The sequence below is a fragment of the Saccopteryx leptura genome, chromosome 7, assembly GCF_036850995.1.
Source record: "Saccopteryx leptura isolate mSacLep1 chromosome 7, mSacLep1_pri_phased_curated, whole genome shotgun sequence".
Classification (NCBI taxonomy): domain Eukaryota; kingdom Metazoa; phylum Chordata; class Mammalia; order Chiroptera; family Emballonuridae; genus Saccopteryx; species Saccopteryx leptura.
Genome location: NC_089509.1, coordinates 78094094 through 78118159, shown reverse-complemented (window position 1 = coordinate 78118159; position 24066 = coordinate 78094094). Strand labels below are relative to the sequence as shown.

Here is a 24066-nt window from a genome sequence, read left to right as displayed (position 1 = left end):
CATAACGTGCATGGGTCATTGTATGGCTCTCATGGAATTACACTTTAAAATAGGTGATGTGTGGCATCTATGGCTCTCTCAGCCAAAAAGGTTCCCAACCCCTGCTTTAGCCAGTAATAAAATAGGCATTTTCTTAGAGCAAGCTCAGTGCTTATATGACTTAGAGGCCTGAGATAACAGTAGGCAGCTAGTAACTGAATGGATGACTCAGAGCCCTAACCATACTCTTGTGACTAAAGCCCTCATGAACACCATTCTAGCACCACACCTGTATATCTATACCAGTACTTGCCAACCTGCCTAGTTTAAGTTAGTGGGAGCTTTTAAATGGTAACAAATATATGTCACTCATCTTTGCATCCCAGTGCCCTAGCACTTATTTCCCATTCAACAAACAGTATCAACTGAGGGACCTTGTGCTACATTTTATGACTGCACTGACTTTCTTTCTCTTTCTCTTTTCTTTTCTTTCTTTCTCTTTATTTCTTTCTCTTTATTTATTTTTCTTTCTTTCTCTTTCATTCTTTATTTCTCTTTTTTTTTTAAGCAACAGACAAAGAGAGAGGCAGAGACAGAGAGAGGGACAGATATGAACAGACAGACAGGAAGAGAGTGAGATCAATTCTCACCTTAGTTTCTCATTGATTGTTTTCTCATATGTGCCTTGACCAGGGGTCTCCAGACAAGCCAGTGACCCCTTGCTCAAGCCAGTGACCTTGGGCTTCACACCATTTACTTTTGGGCTCAAGCCAGCCAGCGACCATGGGGTCATGTCTATGATCCCACACTCAAGCTGGTAACCCCATGCTCAAGCTGGTGAGCCCTCGCGCAAGCCAGATGAGCCCACACTCAAGCCGGCGACCTCAGGGTTTTGAACCTGGGTCCTCTGAGTCCCAGGCCAACACTCTATTTAATGCACCACTACCTGGTCAGGCAGACACTGATTTTTTGTTCTTTTTTTATTTATTAATTTTAGTCAGAGAGGAAGGGGGAAAGAAAGAGAGAGACAGAGACAGGAACATCAGGTTGTTCCTCCTGTACCCCCATGGGGTACCAAACCAGCAACCTCTGTGCTTCAGGCCAACGATCCAACCAATGGAGCTATCCAGCCAAGGCTGCACTAATCCTTTTTGAACACATCACTTAAACATCAAAAACCTCTAGGAGCCTCCTATCTGTCATTATATCAGGTTTAAATGTCACTTATTTCTAATGAAGATCATAATATATAATAAGTAGATTTATTTTTTCAAAAATTTCTTTTAAGAGTTGATTGCTTAATTTCATTCATTTTTTTTCAGACAGAAATAGAATTTAATTTAGGTCAACTAAATTGTGAGTGTGGCCTTGGCCTGTTGGTTCAGTGGATAGAGTGATGGACTGATATATGGATGTCCCAGGTTTGAATCTTGGTCAGGGCACACATGAGAAGGAACCATCTGCTTCTCTCCCCTACCCTTCTCCTTCTCTCCTTCTCCCCCTTCCACAGCCAGTGGCATGATAGGTTTAAGCACCCATCCTGGGCACTGAGGATAGCTTGGTTGGTGGAAGTGTGTCAGCCTTAGGCACTAAAAATAGCTTGATGAGTCAAGCATTGGCCTAAGACAGGGTTGCTGGATGAATCCCAGTTGGCAATTGTGGGAGTTTGTCTCTCTCTCTCTCCTCTTCTCACTTAAAGAAATAAATTTTTTTTAGATAAATAAATAAGCAGTGAGTATGACTGCTAAGGGTTACCTCAAATTCTAACACATCAATGATGCTCTTTTATTGCCTTTGCTTTCCCTTGTATAAACTCTTCATGCTGCTAGAGTCTGTGTTATAGTACATTCATTAGTTACAGGCCATCTTATACAGGACAAGTTCCCATTATACAGTTCTTCATACTTCCCATGTTTATCAGATTTTGCAGCAAAGCTAATTATGTGACAACATGACTAGTCACAAATGAGTTGATCACATATAAATATAATTTCTGAAAAATAAACTACAAATCCATAAAAATGATTACTTCTGACAAGAAAGAAGTAGAAGGAAATGAAAAACAAATGGTGATAGAGAGAGCCTCTAGCTTCATTTGTAATAGCCTTTTGAAAAAAAAAATGCATTTATGTTACGGTGGATTGTTTCCAAAGATGGCTACAACAGTCTCTCCCAGGCAGCTTACCCTTTATCATGGGACTTGGCTGCTCCTCCATAAAGAGGTGGAGTCTATTTCCTGTCCCCTTGAATCTGAGCTTTGCCTATGACCTGCTTGGACCAACTGAATGTGGTGGAAATGACAAGAGAATGTCAACCTTACGAAATCCTGCAGCTTTTGCATTCACTCCCTGACCTCCCTGAGGCTGAAAGACCGAGAAGAGAGAAATCCCACATCCTAGTTGTCCCAGCTAAAGAGCCAGTCATATTATCTGACCATCTTGGATTCCATCACAGCTGAGTGAGCATGCCTGGCAGAGATGACCCATTCCAGCTGAGCCCTGCCTACCTAATCCACAATCATGAGTAAATAAAACTAATAATTGTTGTTGTTTTTAGAATTCAGACTGGTTTTTTAAACAGCAATAGATAACTGTTATGATATTGCTACTTGTGTCACTCAAAATTAATTTTTAAAAATAAATAACCCCATTTGCAAGTTTTTCTTCCTGTTTAATTAACAATTAGCCTTCCTCTTTTTTCTACATCAACCCCATGTCTTCAAGGTCTCTGTTCATCTGAAGGATTATACAATATCCAATGATGTAATGCAAAATCAGTGCAAATCAATGCAAAATCAGGGCAAAGTGATTATAATGTAAAATGGCAAATTTTTCAAAATACGTAAAAGATCATGAAGTTGATGAAGGTAATGTTAGAGAAGCCCTTGAATCATGGGCAACGCCTCTGACAAACGAGAATCTGCAGCTGGAATCATTAAACATTTAAAGAAGAAAAAATCTACACAGATGATGGTACAATAACTGCTTGTCAAACCTAAGAGAGGGCTCCTGGGAAACCAATGAAGCCTTCAAATATTTTTGCAATAATGACCCTCTTTATGACTTGCCCACAGAAGTCAAATGTGAAAGGATATTGCTCTATGATACCGTATAATTTTGTTAGAAAATTATGCTTCTCAAAAATCAGCACTTGATTCATCCTTTGTTCTAATATTTAACACATCATTGACCAACTAAAATTTGTTAAATGTAAGGTAAATTAATTCTAATAATTTTCTTGCATATTTTAAAGATGAAGTTCCAACCAAATCTTTTCACATTTTTGTTCCTATTTTTAACTGATTCATTTTAAGTGGGTTTGGGGGGGGGGTAACAGTTTTCTGGTAAAATCATTGGGGGTCACTGTAAATATCTTTAATTCACCTAACTAGCAGGTATACTCACTGAGGGCAGGGTCTTAGATCATGCTGTGTTAGTATCTTCTGAAGAGTTCATCAATCAGAGAACTGAATGGATAGTGGAAATTCACAAATTCAATCAGTGTGACTACAAATGACCCACTGATTGAGTGACTGATGTGTAGATTTTGCCATTGAAGAATGGCACTTTTCTATTATCAATCCCTGATCCAACATGAGCTGGCATTTGTGCTTCTCAAAATTGTTCATAGAAGGCCTATTACAAACTTCCTGCTGAAAGCACTTTCGAAGGCTGAATACATTTAAAACCAATTCAAGCATGTAAAGTCGTTTTAGGAAATAAGCCCCACATCCCAAGGGCTCGGCTGAGGACGGCCACGTTTGAGAACAGGTGTGCCACTTCACTGAACAGGAATTTGGAAATGTCAAACATTAGAGGCACTTCAGAAACTCCAACTCAACCTGACTGACAGTCACACTTCTGGGCATGTGTCAATAAATGCCTTGCCGAAATGGGCATTTCAGAACATCTTTCAGCAGAGATTTAAAATTAGTTAAAACAAATGAGCATGGTGAGTTCTTAAAGAGACAAGGCTTTATTTATTGGGGGAGTGGGGAGGTTCCTCTTTCAAATTTTAACATCTCAAAAGAAGCTCTATATTAAAAAAAAAAAAAGTGATCATTCCATCTAGTGTATTATATAAAACAATGCATAACAACATTACACATTTTAACATCCCTGAAGTTCCGTCTCTTTTGACTTATCTTGCATCCCCAATTACAAGGGTTGTAAGAACTGGGCTATTTGTCATTATTAGGGTTACTTCCATGCCTTAAAATTTAAAAACTAACAATACAAGCTTGGCTGAAAGTACCCTTTAAACTTGGCCCTTCCCAGTAGGACACCGGGCATTCTGCAGCACATCAGTCAGTTCTAGGGCAAATGCAAACAGTACTTTCCGTTAGAATAACTTGTATCAGGAAAGAAAAAAAAAAAGGCACTCTGTTACATCTGTAGCATAGCAGCCAGAGAAAAGTTTACAAGCTTTAGCCAATTGGAGGCTGGGGAACTGGGCCAAGTTAGCATGTTTTTCTCCACCCCTAGATGAAGTCATGATTGAAATATGGCATTGAACGTATTTTAAAAAGGGAAGAGGAGTAGGAAAGAAAAACTAAACCTGCAGGAAAGTGCCCTGTGCCGAGGAGAAGTTGTTTAGGAAGTGTGTGCATACTTCTGAACCCTGAGTGGTTCTCAGTTCTGTAACCTTCGCCTCCCACTGGGTGGAGTAGGGCTTTTAAGAGCAGCTGGAATGCAGTTCCCCAGATCAGTGTAGCCAGTTGTTGCCTGTCTGAACCTCTGCCAGTCCTGGAGAGCAGTGCTCTGAGCTCAGACCAGCCGGCCTAGCTCTGTACCCCTCACCACTGTCCTTCCCACTGGAACAAAAAGAACAAAGGTTCCCATCTACTCAGCCATGGGAGAGGACGCTGCACAAGCTGAAAAATTCCAGCACCCGGGTTATGACCTGCGGCAGGAGAAGCCGGCCAGCCCCAGCCCCATGCCTTCCTCTACACCGAGTCCCAGCCTGAACCTGGGGAGCACGGAGGAGGCCATCCGGGATAACTCGCATGTGAATGCCGTCACGGTGCTAACGCTCCTGGACAAGCTGGTGAAGATGATGGATGCCGTACAGGAGAACCAGCACAAGATGGAGCAGCGGCAGATCAGCCTGGAGGGCTCCGTGAAGGGCATCCAGAACGACCTCACCAAGCTCTCCAAGTACCAGACCTCCACCAGTAACACAGTGAGCAAGCTGCTGGAGAAGTCCCGCAAGGTCAGCGCTCACACGCGCGCAGTCAAGGAGCGCTTGGAGAAGCAGTGCGCGCAGGTGAGGAGGCTGGAGAACAACCACGCCCAGCTCCTCCGACGCAACCATTTCAAAGTGCTCATCTTTCAGGTTAGTGCTCCCTATTCCTTCTCCCACCCAGCTGGGACTCCTCAACATTCATCATCTCAGATGGCCTGCCTCTCACAAACATTTGCACATCTGTCCTGACTGTCAGGGATCAAACACATAGGCACTGTCCCTGTCTGCTTTCAGCAGGCAAATGTGAAATATGCACACACAGGTGGGAATTTCCCAGGTCACTAGAGCCTAAACTCAAGGCCGATGTCCCAGAGGTTAGTAGGCGGGGTCATTTGTCAGAGAGCACCTGGATGTACTACTCCACACAGGCTGGGAAGGTGAGCAGGTGCACAGAGCCTAGTCAAATTCATTTGTCTCTGTTCATTATAAACTTGGGGCTCTGGCTACAGCTGTTAGCTGGACAGGGCAAATTAATTCAGTGGTTGTTCATTAACTCTTTGTGCAAATGAGGTTTTTGTTTGTTTGAGTTTGTTTTTGTTTTTTAAATCAAGAAGTTAAACTTATAGCTGTTTAAAGTATCCCTTTGTCTAGAGGTTACCAATCTTTTGGGGACTAACCAAGTATTGAAGACAGATTCCATCTGAGTTCAACTATACTCTTCCTTTTAAGACTCTTATGTTCAAAGCAATCTTGCTGAGTACTTTTCTAGCAAACGATGTACTAAAAATATAAAGTAAAACTAGCATAACTCTTTACAAACACACTATATATGCTTCTCATTGTTCAAAGAGACCACACCTGCAAAATAAAATAAAAGCAGTATTATCAGTTACAGTTACAAAGGATTGTCTTGAATGTTTTCTGCTTCAAATGGTTGCCCTAGAATAAAAAGGCTACTTAATTTTTTTTAATGCATCAATGATGCAATTAATGTAGCAAGAGGCTATCTGGGGACAGAAAGATTGCGTGGGGCTGTTGTTCGCCAAGCGGTGGGCATTTGTGAATCCAACGGCAGCCCTGCCTAATGCTGGAAGCCCTTCCGCCCAGTGGAATCTTGCCAGCACAGAGCCCAGGAAGCAATCGCCATTCCTCCCTGCCCCAGAGCTGTCTTGTTGTGGCCCAGTGAATAGGAGAGGATTTCAAAGCCATGGAGGGAAGAGGCTATAACCAACTGTCTGATTGTGAAAGGCACACAAGAAGAGCCTTCATCTCCCAAGAGAGATTTAGAAATTGGGATTTAAACCAAGGGAGCCTTCTTTTTCTAAATGAATTTGCTCTGCCAAGTTAGAACCTAAGCCTTCCTCCCCATAATAGGAAAGACTCATCTGGCTGCTTTTTTTTTGTCGTCCCCAAACTGCACTTGATGTTGTAAAGCTTCAGACAGCCGATGTCCTTCTATACCTTTCAGGCTTTTTGCAGCCTGGAAATTTTTTAGCTTTTAATGCAAATGGAATAGCTTTTCATGCACCAGATGAACTGAAGAGATACAGTAATGGGACCTTTCTTAAGCCATATAAGATCTTTACTTTATTAGCCTAAAAGATATTAAAAATCTTAGCTCTCAAGGCATGTCTAAATTAAATACTGATCTCCAAACAAAACCAAACATGTACAGACCTGTTTAAATCTGTCACCAAAAGAAATTTCCCTTCTTCCAGTATGAATCAAAGATTATCTCATGTCCTAGTCCTCAGTTAAGAAGGAAAAAAAAACAACAAGTATTTATCTAGTAGAGGAAAATTACAATTTGACGAGATTGGTTTTGTTTTGATTTGCCACGCATGTTCTGTAGCGGGGGGGTGGGGGGGGGTGGCTGGAGAAATAGGTGACTAAATTCAAGAGAATTATAAACCTGAAATTAAAAATAAAAATTGTTGAGGAGCTTACAGACACATGCTGCTGCTGCAGCCCTGCCATGATCTCCAGTGTTGTCATATTGGATTGACAGGTATGAAATTATAGCCAGAAACGGAAGAAATTCTCCTAATAGGAAGAGGTGAAACAGGGGCGCTCAAGACCAGGGTGGAAGCTAAGAGTATCCAAGGCAAACTGTTTAGGCTCCATTCTGGGTCTCTTAATAAGCTGCCCCAGGGACACTTATTTTTAAAAAGAATAGTTTAGGCCTGACTGGTGGTGGCGCAGTGGATCAAGCATCGACCTGGAACGCTGAGGTCGCTGGTTCAAAACCTTGGGCTTGCCTGGTCAAAGCACATATGGGAGTTGTTGCTTCCTGCTCCTCCCCCTCTTCTCTCTCTCTCTCTCTCTCTCCCTCTCTCTCTCTCTCTCTCTCATCTCTAAAATGAATAAATAAATAAAAATAATTTTTTTAAAAAAGAGTAGTTTAGGAGAAAAGAACTGGACCGTACTTAAGCTATGTGTGATCCATCATTAGCCTAAAGGATACTAGAAATCTCAGCTCTCAAGACATTGCATGAGGATTATTTGAAGAAACAAATGCAAGTGCAGTTTCTCAGCGGAAAGGTTGCTCTTTCTCTTGATCTTTCTTAAAACAGGTGTTTCTAGGGTAGTAAATGTGCCAGTGGATAAAATGATAACTTGTTGTAAATAATGGTTTAGTAGAGGGGTTGAGAGGATAAATTTTGTCATCAGACACTAGTTCAAATCCTAGTTTCACCACTTGCCAACTGTACGTACATTTTACAGCTTCTCTGAGCTTCTGTTTCCGTATCTGTGCACTGAGAATATTAAGATGAAAACCCTTTAAGCTCTTAATAAGCCCTGCACCTTCTACTAAGCATTTTTCTGTGCATTATCTCATTTCCTCCCAAATTACAGATGAGGATGTTGAGATGCTTATTATCTTGTCTGAAGTTATTTAGCGAACAGCCGATGAAGCTGCAATTTGAACTCACATTTAATTGATTCCAAAATGTGTGCTCTTAAACATTAAGGTTTTCTCCCTCATCTCTCTCTCCTAGGGTGAGGAATAAATGAAATAAAATATTTAAAATGGTTAGTGATTGGCATGGTATAAGAATTCAAGGACTAGAAACAAGCTCTTTCTGGATGGATTTGAAATGCTTTTGCATAAAGAAGAAGCTGTACTTTTGCTTGGTTAGAAATATGCCTCGAGTAAAAACTGACCCCACCCTACCCAGGATCTTGAAACAGCTGTGCTTATACTCTTTCAGTTGGGACTTATTAAATGTTGCACGCACACATATACACATGTGCACACGCACACACACACACACACACACACACCATACATTGTATGAAAAAACCATGTTAAAATCAGTATTATGTCACCAGCTCCCCATGAAGCAAGGGACACCACACAAAGAGTCTTCCATAAATAGATCCTCTTCATACCAGCACAGTCTTTGCACTGTGGCAGGGGTCGATGTTTCCTAGCTTTGCAGAGAATGAGGTGGACAGGAAATATACCAGGTACCACTTTACAACTTTAAGTTATTTTTGTCACTTTCAGTCCACTTGAACATTGTGCTAGTCTTTTTCTGCACTAAATCTATTGGCTTTTCTAGCCTAAGAGAAAAAAAAAATTAATGTGAAAATAAAAGAAGAGAGTAAGGAAAGAAAAACCTGTTACCCAACTTGAGCATATTTAGTACTGTAGTGCTTTAGAGGATTACATTTCTAGTTTGTTAGGTGCTGTTATGCCCTCCAAAATATATAGGTGCATGGTTGGTTGGTTGGTTGGTTGGTTGATTGGGTGGGTGGGTGAGTGGCTCTAGGTACATTTGCATTTTCTAAAATTCAAAACTTTGTTCTTAATTTATTGTGTTTAAATCGTGGCATTTATTTAAATATGTTCCTAATTTACATTGTTGTAACTGTTATGCTTCTCATGCCATAGCAATCACTTCAAATTATAACCAATAGTATCAAAAACTGGAGAAAATTCATTTCCCTTTAAGCGATAAAATAAATTGTCAAATCCTCGTTAAACTTAGCAGCTTTTCTTTTTACATGTTTTTTATAATAGCTTAAGATCAATGTTCAAATTCAAAATACTGTGACAGGACCCAGTATAAATGAAATGACTCAGGGGGGTTGCTGATCACGAAGCAAATGTTAAAGGCTAGTAAGGCTAATTCTTTGCCTGTAACTATGGCTATCATTTTACTAAAAATAGAATTTGTAAAGAAAATCAGTGAATTTACAGTTAAGAGGAACTTTTCTCTGTTGATTGAAGCAACTAGAATTTCACAGGTAACTGACCCTCACCTGAGGGTGTGATGACTATTTATGTACTCTTAAGGTTCTAATAATAATTATTTGAAAAAGCAGTTTAAGAAAGATTTCAAATCCAGAAAAGAAAATGAGAGTACTTGTGGACAGCTTACACTTTCATCCATATAAAATTGTGAAATTGGGTGAAAAGAGTAGAGGTTAGATATTTGCTGGGGATATACATTTGTGGAGGATGAAGCCTTTAAATGTGTTCAAATATTCATCTTTTGTGTCCCTTCGATGAGATCAGAATTTTAGAAAGGTGCTAAAAGGGTAACATCTTCAGACTATTTGAAAATTGATTTTTTTAAAAGATGGTACTTTCTCTGTCCAAAGCCACTGCTCAATTAATTCAGACTTAGAAGAAATGAAACAGGGAATAAAAAAAAAACACCTTTTTATGACAACTTGTGTTGTTCACATCACATTGATTAATGCTCCCATAATGCGATATTGGTTTCAATATACTACTTACCCAGTGTCCTTTAGTTTATGAGATAAACAAAATACTGGTTCTTATTGTTATTATTTACCCTTAATGAATGCCAGCACTCCCCTGGGCACTTTAAGTAAATAACTGGCTATTGTTGTTATTTCTTCAAAAGAATTATTTCTTTCTTTCATATATAAAAAAACTAAACTCTCAGTTGCAGCCTTTTCCATGTCAATGTTGCCCCTTCTGTTGATTTGTAAACTATATTTGTTTGAATTGAATAAAAAAAAATGTTCTCAAATGCAGCTCAGGTCTTACAGTTTTGGTTCTGGCATGAAACAAAGCGTGTTTGGCATTAATATACTCTGGAATTACTTCTGTAATTTGTTAACTATTTTTCATTGTATTTAAGTTAATATCACAAAATCAAATATTTTAGAGCTAGAAAATACCTTATTAATCATTTAGTTAACCTCATTTTATATCAAAGAAGCAGAGGCCCTGAGAAACAAAGTGCCTAGTAAGGTTTCATTTTATTAACAATGGAAATTATAGAGCTGAATTGTGAAATGAGTAAAAACAAACAATATAATCCCAGTAGGGCAAAGTTCATGTTTACCAGGTTTTCTATATAAGCTTTTGAATAATTCAGTGTGATTTGCTTTTGTTTTGTTTTGTGGGGGGGTTTTTTGGTGCGTAACAAAGAACACCTAACCAGTACGATCTTAAAAAAGAATTGAACCCTTGATAACACTGAAAAATAATGAAACTTTTAAATCCTCCGGAATGTAAAAGACTGCTCAGGGATTATAACTAATGCATTTTATTCTTATGACTTGCTGATTCCACCGACAGCTGCCTTCGGGGTGCCATTCTAATCAATGGCTTTATCCAGTTGGCAATCTATACCTCAGAAACACAAATCGGAGAAAGCCATCAATGTGTAAAAGAGACCCATAAATCAGAATGTCAGGTGGGCCTAGTTCCATTTTAATAACTAGTATTTAGAGATTATTGGATAAAACATTTCATGGACACAAATTTATGGTCCTCATATCCCTCCATGATGCCACCACATCCCTGTGGGAATATGACAGCCTTTGTTATTTTCTTCTAACAACAAGAATGATAAGTTAGTGACAGGAGAGCAAACTGCTGGCCTGTCTCTCCTTATTCAAGCTTTAAATGACTTACTGTAGGCTTCCTTTTGAATGCTAGCCATAGAGTCTCCTTCTCTTTCAAAGGGTACGCATCTGTATATATGTGCAAAGATTTGCTTCCATGAGCTCCAACCCAAATAGTGTCCAACATATTGGCAGGTTTCTCTGTGCTGATATCTATGGGCACACCTAAAATTATTAGTTCAAAAGAATTAATATAAACAGCCAGCAAGCTAAAGTGTAAGAAAATAATGCCAATTCTCAAGAGCTCTTTCCATTCTTTTTTTTTTTTTTCAAGTGTGTCATTCATATAGGTTTGGAGTGTTCTGTTTAATTCTTCCCTCCTTTGAAAAATTCCTAAGGGTCCTTGTGAAAGGTCAGAATTGGGAGCAGATGCATCAGCAGAGCCTGGGTAGCTTTTTGAAAATAAATCTGTAGGGCAAATAGTGAGCTGCTGCTGGGTAGAACTCCTCAAAGAATTCTTAATGCCATGGGTAGGAGTCCCAAGTCCTAGCAAATATATGGGTAGCATACGTAAGCAGTGATGAAATTGAAGGGGTATAGCTTATCTTCCCCCCTTGAAGGAGCCGAAAATTTCATAACCTTCAGAAAAAGAAGATCCAAAACATTATGACAGGAGGTAAAAGGTAGAAGTGTCACCTCACCTGTAGGTAGGTGAAATATCAAGTCTGTCCTTGAGGTGTGTGTGTCCTGAGCAAAATATCTGCAAGTAACACTGGACACCTGGGGGACTGTGCCATTACAGAGGACTCACTGTCTGAAGTGCAGGTTGCATTTCTGTCATCATTGCAGTCACTTGATAGTTGAATACCATGCATACATGTTACTAAAGAATGGAGATTTTTTTTTTTAAAAGAGTGTCAGTATTTTTCCACTTCTCAACAAACATTATGGAAAGATAGGGCCTACATGAGCTTGGAAATTCACAAATTCCTGTGTTAAAAAGAAAGGGCTCATCTTCAGGGTAGATGGCATAAGAAGTCACAAAATAAACACTGTCCAGTAGACAGAACACAAAATACTGCTTGAATAATTAAAGTGACAGCAGAAGTGTAGCAGTTAGCCAAGAAGACATATCTCACTTGTTTCCAGTCGCATAAAGACTTATCCAACTCATTCTGGATTATGTCTGTTCCTGCTGGGTTTATTTTCAGAGCTGGCATCAAAGAACACTTGTATAAATTTCCCTAACATTGTATAAAAGAGTTCAGTTGGGTTCCCCACTATCTCTTAACTGCCCTCATATATGCAGGGTGTATCTACCACAGATCACTTCTGAATCACACGATCATGCACTTTCCCCAAACTGACCTCAAAGGACACGGAAAGAATCTAAGACTCAAAGTGACTACATTTTTTTATTAATGAAATTTACATTTAAGAAAAGAATGCAAAATTATTAGTCTAATTTTTTTTTTTTTTTGGAAGTACAGTTAATATGTCTACCTTTCGTTGAGGCTGAAGAAAAGAAAGTTATCAAGGTCATCCTTTGATTACCCTGAGAGATTATACTTTAACAAATGTGCTTCTCTCATAACCAAGACTAATTTTTACAGTTTTCCACTTACATTTCTGCCTTCTTCACTGAGGACATTTAGTAACAATTTCTTTAAGCTCTTGGTTTCTTCCTTTCTTGCAAGTAACTCCTGTCAAATCATCCCAACCCTCTCATCAAGCCCCAGAAGTAAGTTTGCTTCTGAATTAAGCCTCAAAGCCCTAGCTAATTCTGCAGTCTGCCCTCTTCCAGGCACACTCATCCTCTGAGAATAAAATCCTTCCTGAAAAATGGAAAACACTACTGTCCTTATGCCTTAGGTTCTCCTCATATCCCGGTTACAGCAACAGTCAGCAAACTTCCTTCTAGACACCAAGCCAGGCCCACACTTCTGCAGTCTTCAAGCCAAGCCAAAGGAGGAGGAGTCTCTACTCCAGTGACCCTCAAGGCTGTCTTAGAAAGCCACCTTACCCAACATACTCATTCAACAGACAGCTGTTGAACTGCTAAGACTATTCTAGTCCCTGCGGCATAACAGAGAACAAGAGACAAAAATTCCACCTTCATGGGGAGGACATGCCCATGAAACAAGCGTGTAGAGACTTGAAACGTGGGAAAATTGTTCTCTGTAAAAGTCTATGTCCTAAATGATTTGTGAGAATCCCATCCTTCTTTTGATTTTTAATTTTGTTTTTTTATATGGTGTTCCTGACAATTTTTTTTGGCATTTAAAATGGTGGGTATGGAGGGAGCTTTGGGAAGCAAAATCTGTGATTTCTTTGCCCTCCCATGGATTCTATTTAACCAGGCATTCTGCTCTTTACCTCTACTCAAGACTTCCTCTTGTGTTTCTAACCAATTTATGGAAGGGCTCTGGTGTGAGTATGGGTGTGAAAGGGGGAGACACAGGGCTGTATCTTTTCAGAGAGTATCATATATACACCATTCAGTGGTAATAAGGGGAGAGATTTTAAGTTTCTCTATATCAAGACTTTGTTCATTTAGACTTTGTAGCAAGAAGTTAGGGAAAAAATATGCAGTCTCACTCTTAGAGCATGCTTTTTACTATAACCTCAATTTTTTAATCAATCAAAATAACAAAATGAGAAAGCAAGTTCTTACCATTAGCGTGAACTTTGAGTGAAGTTTAGATCCCAGAGATACATTTAAATTCACTAAATCTAGTTATTTTTTTAAACCAAAAGTCCACAGTATAATCAGGTCGCATCAGGGCTTTGGTGGAAGCCAGGGTTCTGGGGCCTCTGGAGCCTGGCCCACCTGGGCCTTCTTGCAGAACCTCTAGTGTCCCCAGGAGTGCAGTTCGAAAGCTGCGAACCTGGGTCAAATCCTCTTGTTTATGTCTACAAGAAACTGAGACCCAAGGAGAGTAAGTTATTTGCTGCAAGTCGCACAGCCATTTAGCAGTACGGCAGGGACTGGGACTCGGGCTTCCTGTCACGGTCTTTCTACTGCACCCTCTGCTTCCTTCCATGAAAATGGGAAGGCACCTTGCTGGCTGGCTCTCGTTTTCCAATAGTCAAAGGAAAATATAAAAATCAAAGGACTATGCCATGTGATTCAAGTTTGTCTAAATTCAAATCTCCCACTGAGCAACACTGGAGAACCATTTTCCGTGCACACTGGATCCAAGTGCTCAGGCTCTGCTCCCTGAGACATGGCAAGGGGCAGAGCTTTGCCTGCTTGCCAAGAAGCTGGAGAAAGAAGTGTGCTGGAAATAGCGTGTTGGGGGACGGTTCCTGAGTTTATCCCCTCACTCTTAGTGCTTGGTGGGGGCTGAAGTATTCTTACCCCAGAAAGCCCTGTTTAACAATAGAGGTTCAAAAAGCTATACTTGCCATCATAATTCCCCTTTACTACTCTAAAAACGGCCCTAGTATGCCACCTCCCTTTATTAATTCCCCCAAGAGACATACTAAACTTCAAGAATTTATGAGTGGGTCCCCAGTAAGTGTGGGTCCCCAGTAAGTCTGGCTCTTGCTTCTCTTACTCTAAAATTACGTCCTCAAAAAAATTAGTGTGCACTTTTGAACAGACAGCAAGGTGGACCATATCTTTACTTCTGACTTCTAGTTGGGAAGGAAACCTGATCAAGGTTTTTTTACATGGTGTCTGACACTTGGTGAACTTCCTGGCTTCCTCCTCCCCCAATCCCATCTTTTATCTTCCAACTTGGCCTCCAGGCTCTTTTCAGTGGGATATTGGCAGAAACAGAGCTGGGTAGGAGAGGAGGTTCACAGTAACTTACTTTAGCTCCTTTATCTAGGCAGCTTCCTGGTCTATCTGAGCCACAGCCCACTTCCCCCTCTGCCTGTCACTGATAGAGTCCTTGCCAGAAACCCTCCTAATCTTCCCAATAGGGAGCCCTTGGCCTTATCCAACCTGGGGGGAAAAGCCTTGACCAATTTAAAATTAACTCTTCATGCTCTACAAAACTGAAGCCGCAAACATTTGGTTCTTATCATACCCAAAACACACACAGAAATGATAGCAGTTCATGACTATCTGTGCAATGCATTTAATAACATGAAATCTACCTTGTCCATCTCTTCAGGAAGAAAATGAGATCCCTGCCAGTGTGTTCGCGAAAGAGCCGGTTTCCAGTCCGGTGGAAGGGAAGGAGGAACTTGCTGATGAGAACAAGTCTCTGGAAGACACCTTGCACACGGTGGACCTCTCATCCGATGATGAGCTGGCCCACGATGAGGAGGCCCTGGAAGACAGTGCGGAGGAAAACATGGAAGAAAGCAGAGCAGAGAAACTAAAGAGATCCAGCCTCCGGAAAGTGGATAGCCTCAAGAAAGCATTCTCTCGCCAGAACATCGAGAAGAAGATGAACAAGCTGGGGACAAAGATTGTATCCGTAGAGAGGAGAGAGAAGATTAAGAAATCTCTCATTTCCAATTCTCAGAAAATATCCTCAGGGAAAAGCTCCCCCTTCAAAGTCTCTCCCCTCAGTTTCGGTCGAAAGAAAGTCAAAGAAGGGGACAGCACTGCCGACAATGAGACCAGGTCAGAAGACATGCCTAGCAATGAACAAGTGCCCAATGACCACGATGACAGCTCATTTGCAGAGGGTCTTTCCGAAGCATCCCTCACCAATGTCCTGATGGAAGAGAAGGGAGCCGAGGGGAGTGCTGGGAGGGCAGCCTCGAGAGGAAGTAACTCTGGCATGGACAGCAACGTGGACTTGACTATTGTGGAAGACGAAGAAGAGGAATCCGTGGCCCTGGAACAGGCAAAGAAGGTGCGCTATGAGGGAGGCTACACGCTCACCTCCAAGGAGGCAGAACAGTCTGATGAGGAGCTGGGACAGCCACCTGTGCTTCAGGTGGACCAGACAGCCTAAATGGCACAGTCCGCTGTGCCCAGCCTGCGCCTGCAGTTAGGCGGGGTCCCAGGACCTCGAACAGACTACTGCACATGTCCAGTACCACCCTCTCTCTACTCTGTTGTCCATGCAGGAGTCATTTACAACATACTAGCATCACGCACTTGACCAGGATTTACTCTGAAGGCAACCTGTCAGGAGCTCTACTTCTAATTTGCTCTTAGGCTCTGTTTCTGTAGAATTTTTCCAAGATTGCCCAGAAGAAGAAACAGAGCAGTTAAAAAACACTGATTAATTTGGCTTAGTCAGAAAAGAAAACAAAGGCTACTTAAGATACTAGTCATGAAATGTGATTTATTTTTTGTCATTCCATAAGCTTGCTGAACAGTGTACCAGTAATATATTAAATATCCACAGAACTTTGTGAATCTAATTATTTTTCAAGTGTATAATATACAATATAGATGTTTATTTAAGCTAAAGGTTTAACTACTTTAAATTATAAAAAGAAAACACTTTCTAAAAAATGTAGCAGAGGAAGTTTAGTTGATCATCCACTTAATAGAAACCATCATTTTATTAAAAATGAAGTAAAATTTTAAAGATTACGATTTTTTAGCTAATAACGTAAAATCTGTAGAAACATTGGGACTAGCAAGAAATGAAACAGAAAGAGATAGGGAAAATAAGCAAAGAGAAAACAAAGAATGCCAAAAAAAATTAAGAGAACAGGAGAAAAAAATTATGTTCTTAAAAAGGAAAATATTTATGATATTAATTCAACTATTTCACTCTTTATAACAATATTACAGAAGTTCATATATCCTGAAATAATGTTATTTTTTCACAACATTTTATTTTCTAACATTTTCAAATAACATAAAAAGTATTTTACTGTGTTAAAGCTTCATTGTTTTCTTAAATAAAAGATGTTACAAATATATATTTCTCTAAGGAAGCTCAAAAAGATGTTGTCTTTCTAATGTTAGAATGCAAATAAATCTCCAAAATTAATCAGTGCATACTGCCTTTTCTAGGAAATTGGATCATACTGTTCTTTAATGTGATGTTTTCCACATTTGAAATAACCCTTACACTCCCAATGTAAGGTTGTTTATAAGATATTAAGATCAACAGATTTAGGAAGGGAAGGGTTCTGTTTTTTCTTTTTTTATACATAATAGTAATTTCATTTCAGTTTATATTTTATTTATATGTTAATTTCACATAATTTTAATATGTTTCTTAACTTTCTAAAGCATGCTAGTATTTTTGTAATATGTGCACATATAGTTAGACAGGGTAATTTTTACTACTGCCTAACATTATACTAAAATATTGCTTTGTCTATTTTTAATTATAGAATGCTAATGTTTTGAGAAAAATTATTAAACTGTAGCTTAAACACAGGTAGCAGGGAGTAAATTCCTTGCCTTTAGTTTTTACCACTCACTAAAAGTAACCTTACAAATATAGTTAATCCAAGATAGTATAAACAAACTGCTTTGTCTTATAAAAGAGATTAAGTTTAACAAATGTATTGATGGCCTAACCTATGCAGCTATGTCCTTGTTTTGCAATAATGTACCCCAAATATTAGATTGTTGAACTAACAATGGCTGTGTTAAAGAAGACTAAATAAACCAAAAATAAAACGTATATAACAGTGTCAGTTTTTTGGCAGAACAATTTTAAAACAAGCAGAAAGAATTGATTTTTAAACTCTCCTCCAAATGTAGCTGTAATGTTTATTGTTTCAGTCTTGATTTCCCCTATTAACTCTGCTTTCTGTTTTCCCTGATGTCATTTAGGAATCTAAGTCTCATTTTTCAAGTTTAACTTTCTTGACATCACCTTGCCAGCTCTGGGAGCATCTGAATTTATTGCAGCTGCTTGATGAATTTTATATTTCCATCTGCATTTTTATTGTTTGGTACCAGACCTCATACTACATTAAGTAGCCCTGCAAACATGAATGTATTGAACTGTACATTCAATTGATTCATACAGCTAAAACTTTGTCTTCTGCAGTGTCATACATCTGGTAGAAGACTTAATTTCACTCATGGCCTTAAGCATGCCTGTTTAACTTTTATGAAGTTGCTATCACTTCTTGCTCAAGTTCACATAACTGTTGAGTGTCAAAGTGAGAGCTAATGTAATATTTATATTTCCTTTTAAAAAATGCTTATGTCGTGTAGTGAAAGACTATACTCAAGCATCTTTCTAGATTTTACTGACAATTTATTCTGTGTTCCATATTCAAAGCATTAAAATCCTAAACAATAAACAGGGAAAAGGTCAAATAATTATTGAAAAACACATAGTGTTGGGATTACAGAGAGGAGCAGTTGTGGAAATGGAAGCTATTTATTCTGTGTTATTGTTGAATTATTTGTATTCTGGTGAGTCTGCAAAGTCCCCAAATTAGATATGTCTTCTCCCCACCCATCCAATAACCCATTTCTAACTTTATGTGCCTGGAGCTCAAGGACTGAATTAGTTTTTCCCCAAAGATTGGTTATACATTAATAAGTACTAAGATCCATATCTTAGAAATATAATTCAGGAGTAAGACGCTTCTATTACATGGATCACAAATCTCACAGAAATATAGCAAAGATGTCACTTTTCTACAAGATTTTATTTTTTAAATATATAGTCATATATATTTCAACAGGAATATTTTCCTCTTTTCACTTAGAAATATAGTACATGTCTGAATCTCCCTATATACATGAAAATAAGAGATCCACACTAAGGCCAATTCTGCACAAAATAAAGATTTTTCACATTTATTGTGTAATGAAAGCCCAGAATGTTTCTGCTCACACAAAAGATCAAGTTTTAAACCTCATGCATTTCAGTCCACTATTGGAAAACTAGAAACTCCTTTGACATTGCCAAGCTGCTAGTGTTAGTAAAGGTTATATTGAAAGTCATTCCCTACATTAAGACATTACTGCCCAAGCTCAGTTAATTCTTGTTCGAAAGTTTGTTTACTGCCCTACAGCCCAAGTCTAAGTGATTTTATATTGGAGATTGAGAGTATGAGGAATTGAGGTACAGGCAGCAATCATTATTAACAGTTCCATAGCAACCACCAGTCTTTTCCTAAAAACTAAGACGCTGACACCACAAAGCAAGATTCAGATGAAATTGGCACTGTGACCTTTGTATTCTGCCTCAGCTGAGTGTCAAGGCAAAGACTTCTGCCACCAAGAACTCACTCCTAAAGTGAACAGGCAGTAGCTCTCATTATTAAAGATACATTCTCACTTTTATTTTAACCATTACACTGTCCTGCAGTATTTAAAACACTAAAATTATTTTTAACTCTTCACTTAAACTTCTTAATGAAGAAGTCACACCTTTAGCAAAACAATTTGATATTCATACATTTAGATTTCTTACCATAAAATCGATTCATTAAATATTTATTGAGCAATGCAACAATGTGTCATTCCCATTTGCTATAATTTCTAGTGCCCAAAGCAGTTAGACACAAACATGGGGAAGAAGGAACCAACCTTTTTGATAGCTTATGCTACACCAGGCTTAGACCTACACCGGTCAGGTCCTGTGTGACTGTCACATGACAGACGTGAGGACTATGTCACTTAATAAGATCATTATACTAAGCAAAATAAGTAAATGACAAAAAGCTAAGAACTATACGATTTTACACATAGGTGGGATATAAATATGAGACTCATGGACATAGATAACAGTGAAGTGGTTACCGGGGGAGAAGGAGGGAAGGGACGTCAATAGGGACAAATATACAGTGACAAAAACTGATTTGACTTTGAGACTTCGGGTGATGAGCACAAAGAACAATCAACAGTTCAACTTTTATAGAAATGTTTACCTAAAACCTATGCACTCTTATTGATCAGTGTTACCCCATTAAATTTAATTTTCTAAATAATAATTTTTTTAAAATCAAACAAGTTCTATTCAGAAGGTGCAATTTTTGCATTGAGACTTCTGAAGTTAACTTAGTCCAACTAATAAGAGATAGGCGAGGGAGGAAACTCCAGAGTTCTTAACCACTCTTAGTTCTCACTCATGTTATAATCTCACTATTTTTTCTTTGAAAGTAATAGATTGAAAAGACTTGCCCTAGTTCACAAAACTATTGAATGTCAGAGTCAGTGCTCAATCCCACTCTGAAATCCATGCTCTTGCCAAAATGAGCTCCTAATTATACCTCCCAACTCTGCTTAATGATAAATCTCTGTATAAGCTCTTAGATGGTATAGTATTAATTTCATTGCATTGCCCCTTATCCAGCAAGCATCACCTATATCTACACTGTGTAAATGATTTTGATGATTGTTATACCAATGCTAAGAAAAAGCAGCTCATGGTTCTTAGGGAGTCACAGAGAGACTATTATTCAGGTTCGCTGAGGCCACAGAGGGGCTTCTAAGCTCCTTAGCACCATCCACTGTCAGTAGCTGCAGGATTTACTTTGGGGCATGGTTTAATAAGGGCAACTTGTTAACAGAGATAGATACTAGAATCAGCTAATTCAAAGATGGTACAAGAAATCTGTCTCAAACTCTTTAAGTTAAAGGAATCATATCCCTGTGTGCTGTTAGAGAAATCACTATATCCTGCCTGGACACCTCTTCTCATAGGCTGAAAAACAAACAAACAAATGGCAAATCTGCATGGGGGTAAGCAAACGAAGAATGGAGGTGCAGGAAGTAAAGTGAACTTTAAGCATAAAGAGACCTAGCCTCTGATTATAATTCCTACAAAATCATCCAGTTATCTTCCCAAAAAATATAAGAACAAGGTCAAGCAAATGCCGGTGTCTCCATTTGTGATCCACTGAAGAAAAAATGCCCTCTAGGCCAGCCCTCTTTCCTCAAGATGTAAGCTACTGGCAGGCTTCTTCTAAAGAAGAGTTTGGCACGGGTCACAAACTCAAATACCCAAAGGGGCTCACCATTGGTAAATGGTCTGAGGAGGTGCCCGCAATTATGCCGAAACTGTTGCACGTGGGATGCATCCTGTCTGATGGAGCACCTTTCCAATACATTCACCCAGAGGTGGGACCTTTTTTTAAATTAGTAGTAAAGGATTATACATTCTAGGATCCACCCTGAATTTGGGTAAACTGTGAGCCACTACCCAACTCCAGTTGCCATGGTGGAAATCAGGCCCAGTGTGGGCCGAAACTTTAACTTCTTTTAAGAAGGGCCAAAATTCACATTTCTTTTTTTCATGAAATTCTTCTCACTTTTAATTTTTGGCAACTAGCTCGCATGATTTTAAATACTGTGCAAGCCGATCGTAACTGTACGTTCTCTTGCTGGAGCCCTGACACGGACCGCAGCTTTTGACTTTCTGGTCTATAGAGATGAAGGCTCTCAGTTCTCCTTCCCTGGCCTGAGGCACAGACGTGAGAGTAGAAGCTGGTAATAGGATTGGATTTGCCTTGAGAAAAACACAAAACCTCTTTGGGGAATGTAAAATGCAAAGGTACTCTTGCCAGAACTTATAAAACATTTTTCTCTTGCCGCTAACTGAAATTTGTAGAAAGATTGCTTTTAACGCTGCATAGTTAATGCACTAAGGAGACAGTCCCCAATTGCACTGAAAGGTGGTTCTCTGAGAGAAAAGCACCATTTGTTGTTATTAGCATTGCTGGCTACCTGTGGGTGAACCGCAGAACCCTTGGATGTCAAAGGGATTGGTATTTTTGGTAAACTGAGCACAGGATGATGTGACTTTCCCATTTTTATGTTGTAGTTGAAAAAATATCTCTCTACTCCTGTCAATAACCTAGAGGTGCTTCAGGTGACAAAAAGCAAGTCTGGGTTCTGCTCGGCCATATATCATAGCAAAATTGCCAGCCAACACTCCATTCTTCAACTCTTTATTGTTTGTAATGAGGTACTAAAGAGAAAGAACACAGTTCAATTTTTTTGGATGCTAAATTGAGCCTTCAGAGCTCACAGTTGGGAAAAAAAAATTGTCGCAGATTTAGCACAAGGGGCAAGGTGTCCTTTGTTAAGGAGAAACATGCCTGCAACCTAGCTGTGTTCTCCAAAGTCCACTGTTCATTGCCTCCAGAATCCCAGTGACATGCAGGAAAAAACATTGTGAATGTGCTCTTATTTGAAAAATCAAATTTTCTAAGGACTTTAAGTCAATCATTTACAATCTTTACATAATAAAAGGAACCTCTCCTTCCAGGGATGGCTGGACAAAAGCAGTATCTTATTTTATGGCAGGGGTTGGGAAGCTTTTTGGCTGAGAGAGCCATGAACGCCACATATTTTAAAATGTAATTCCGTGAGAGCCATACAACAACCCATGTACATTACGCATTATCCAATAAAAATTTGGTGTTGTCCCGGAGGACAGCTGTGATTGGCTCCAGCCACCAGCAACCATGAACATGAGCGGTAGGAAATGAATGGATTGTAATACATGAGAATGTTTTATATTTTTAATGTTATTATTTTTTTTAATTAAAGATTTATCTGCAAGGTAGATGCAGCCATCAAAAGAGCCACATCTGGCTCACGGGCCATAGGTTCCCAACCCCTGGTTTATGGGATTGCCCTTGTAATTAACCAGAGGAAGACCAATGTATATTAGGTATAATTTCATAATAATCTTTCTTTTTTCTCTTTTTTACTTTCTACTTTTACTTTTTTTATTGTCAGACACCAAAATAAATATATTTCCCAACTACCTTGTAATTAGACTTTTCAGAGATTAAATAAAGGCAGGTAGGCCAGAATTACCCAATAACCTCGGATAGTTTTTGTCTGCAAGATAAGTTTCTCCAGTAAAGGTATTCCTTTGGTTTTATTAACATCTATTACATTTATTGGGCATGTATAAGTGCCAGGCTCTGTGCTAGATTTGTGGATATGACAGAAGAACAAGAGAAGAATCTTTGGCATCTGGAAACTCTATTGAGGAAGGAGAAAGTGCTGAGAATCCCCTACATAAAGATTTTAAACATACAGTTGCAAAGCAAAAAAGGAACAAATAATTTGAGGCAAAAATAAATCTTCAGTCTTAATAAAATTGTTATTTGAGAAATAGTCACTCAAGATAGTTGTGGAGGCATGGTGTCTGGGCTGTATAACATACCATAGATGTCCAGGACAGATGTGGAAGAAAGCAAAACTTGGAAGTTGAAGGGATGTAGAGTTAAAGAATACAAAGGAATACAAATTTCTCTGCTCTAAAATATGAAATAAAATGGTAAGTGGGAAAATCTGAGTGGAAGAAAACCTGTAGTCTTTAAAATGCAACATTGACAAGACAAAAAAAAATAAAAGAAATAAAATGCCACATTGATAGCAAGTGCATTCATTTATTCTCATTAACAAGTAAATAGGGAGCACATACTCTCTGTCAAGACTGGTGAGATCCTGGGTTCACTGGGTAGATTGGAACAGAACAAATGCTCTTCCCTCCTGCAGTCCCATCACACCTGGAATCAACAGCTGTTTAGTCTTTCTTAAAAAAAGTTTTCAAATTAATTTTGTTTTGTTTGTTTAATTTTAAAGAATTTTTTCCTCATGAAAACACACTTCTAATATATAATGTTGCATAATGCCTTTTCTAGAATGGGACAGGAATGAATAAAAGAAAATATACAATGGACATCAATGAGAACATTTGACTTTTTCTAGGTACAGTAATGTTATATCCAACTTCAAAAGATCACGTTATCCTTAGAGAGTAAGAGTTGAGATTTTTAAGATAACATTTATTAAGGTTCTCAATTCAATTAAAAATTACTTAAGTAGGGAAAAAATGACCCATAATTCTAGTGCTTAGATACTCTCTGCTATAATTGTTTATTTTCTTAAAAATAATACAGAAAATTAATAGTAGTTTCCTATAACTGTGTAACAAATTACTACAAACTCAGCAGCATTAAGCAGCGCCCCTTTATTAGCTCACAGTTTTGAAGATCAGAAACCCAGTGTGCTATGGCTGAGTTCTCGGCTTGGTGGGTCACAAGGTTGAAATCAAGGTATTGGCTGAACTGAGATTTTGTTTGGAGGCTCTGGGAAAAATCTGATTCCAAGTTCATTCTTCTTAGCAGAATTCAGTTCCTTCCAATTTGTAGGATGAAGATCCTCGTTTCCTTGCTGGCCATCAACTGGGGACTTTCTCATCTCTT

The 24066-nt window shown here is 38.9% G+C and overlaps 1 protein-coding gene across 1 annotated transcript; it reads left to right on the top strand.

Annotated features, from left to right (window-relative positions):
* The first annotated feature begins 4528 nt into the window (after window positions 1-4528).
* On the top strand, window positions 4529-16837 carry CAVIN2 (caveolae associated protein 2). Its single transcript, XM_066345623.1, has 2 exons — window positions 4529-5313; window positions 15120-16837. Exons 1-2 carry the CDS (start codon window positions 4831-4833, stop codon window positions 15912-15914), a joined length of 1278 nt encoding a protein of 425 aa, XP_066201720.1. The 5' UTR covers window positions 4529-4830; the 3' UTR covers window positions 15915-16837.
* Window positions 16838-24066: the final 7229 nt, after the last annotated feature.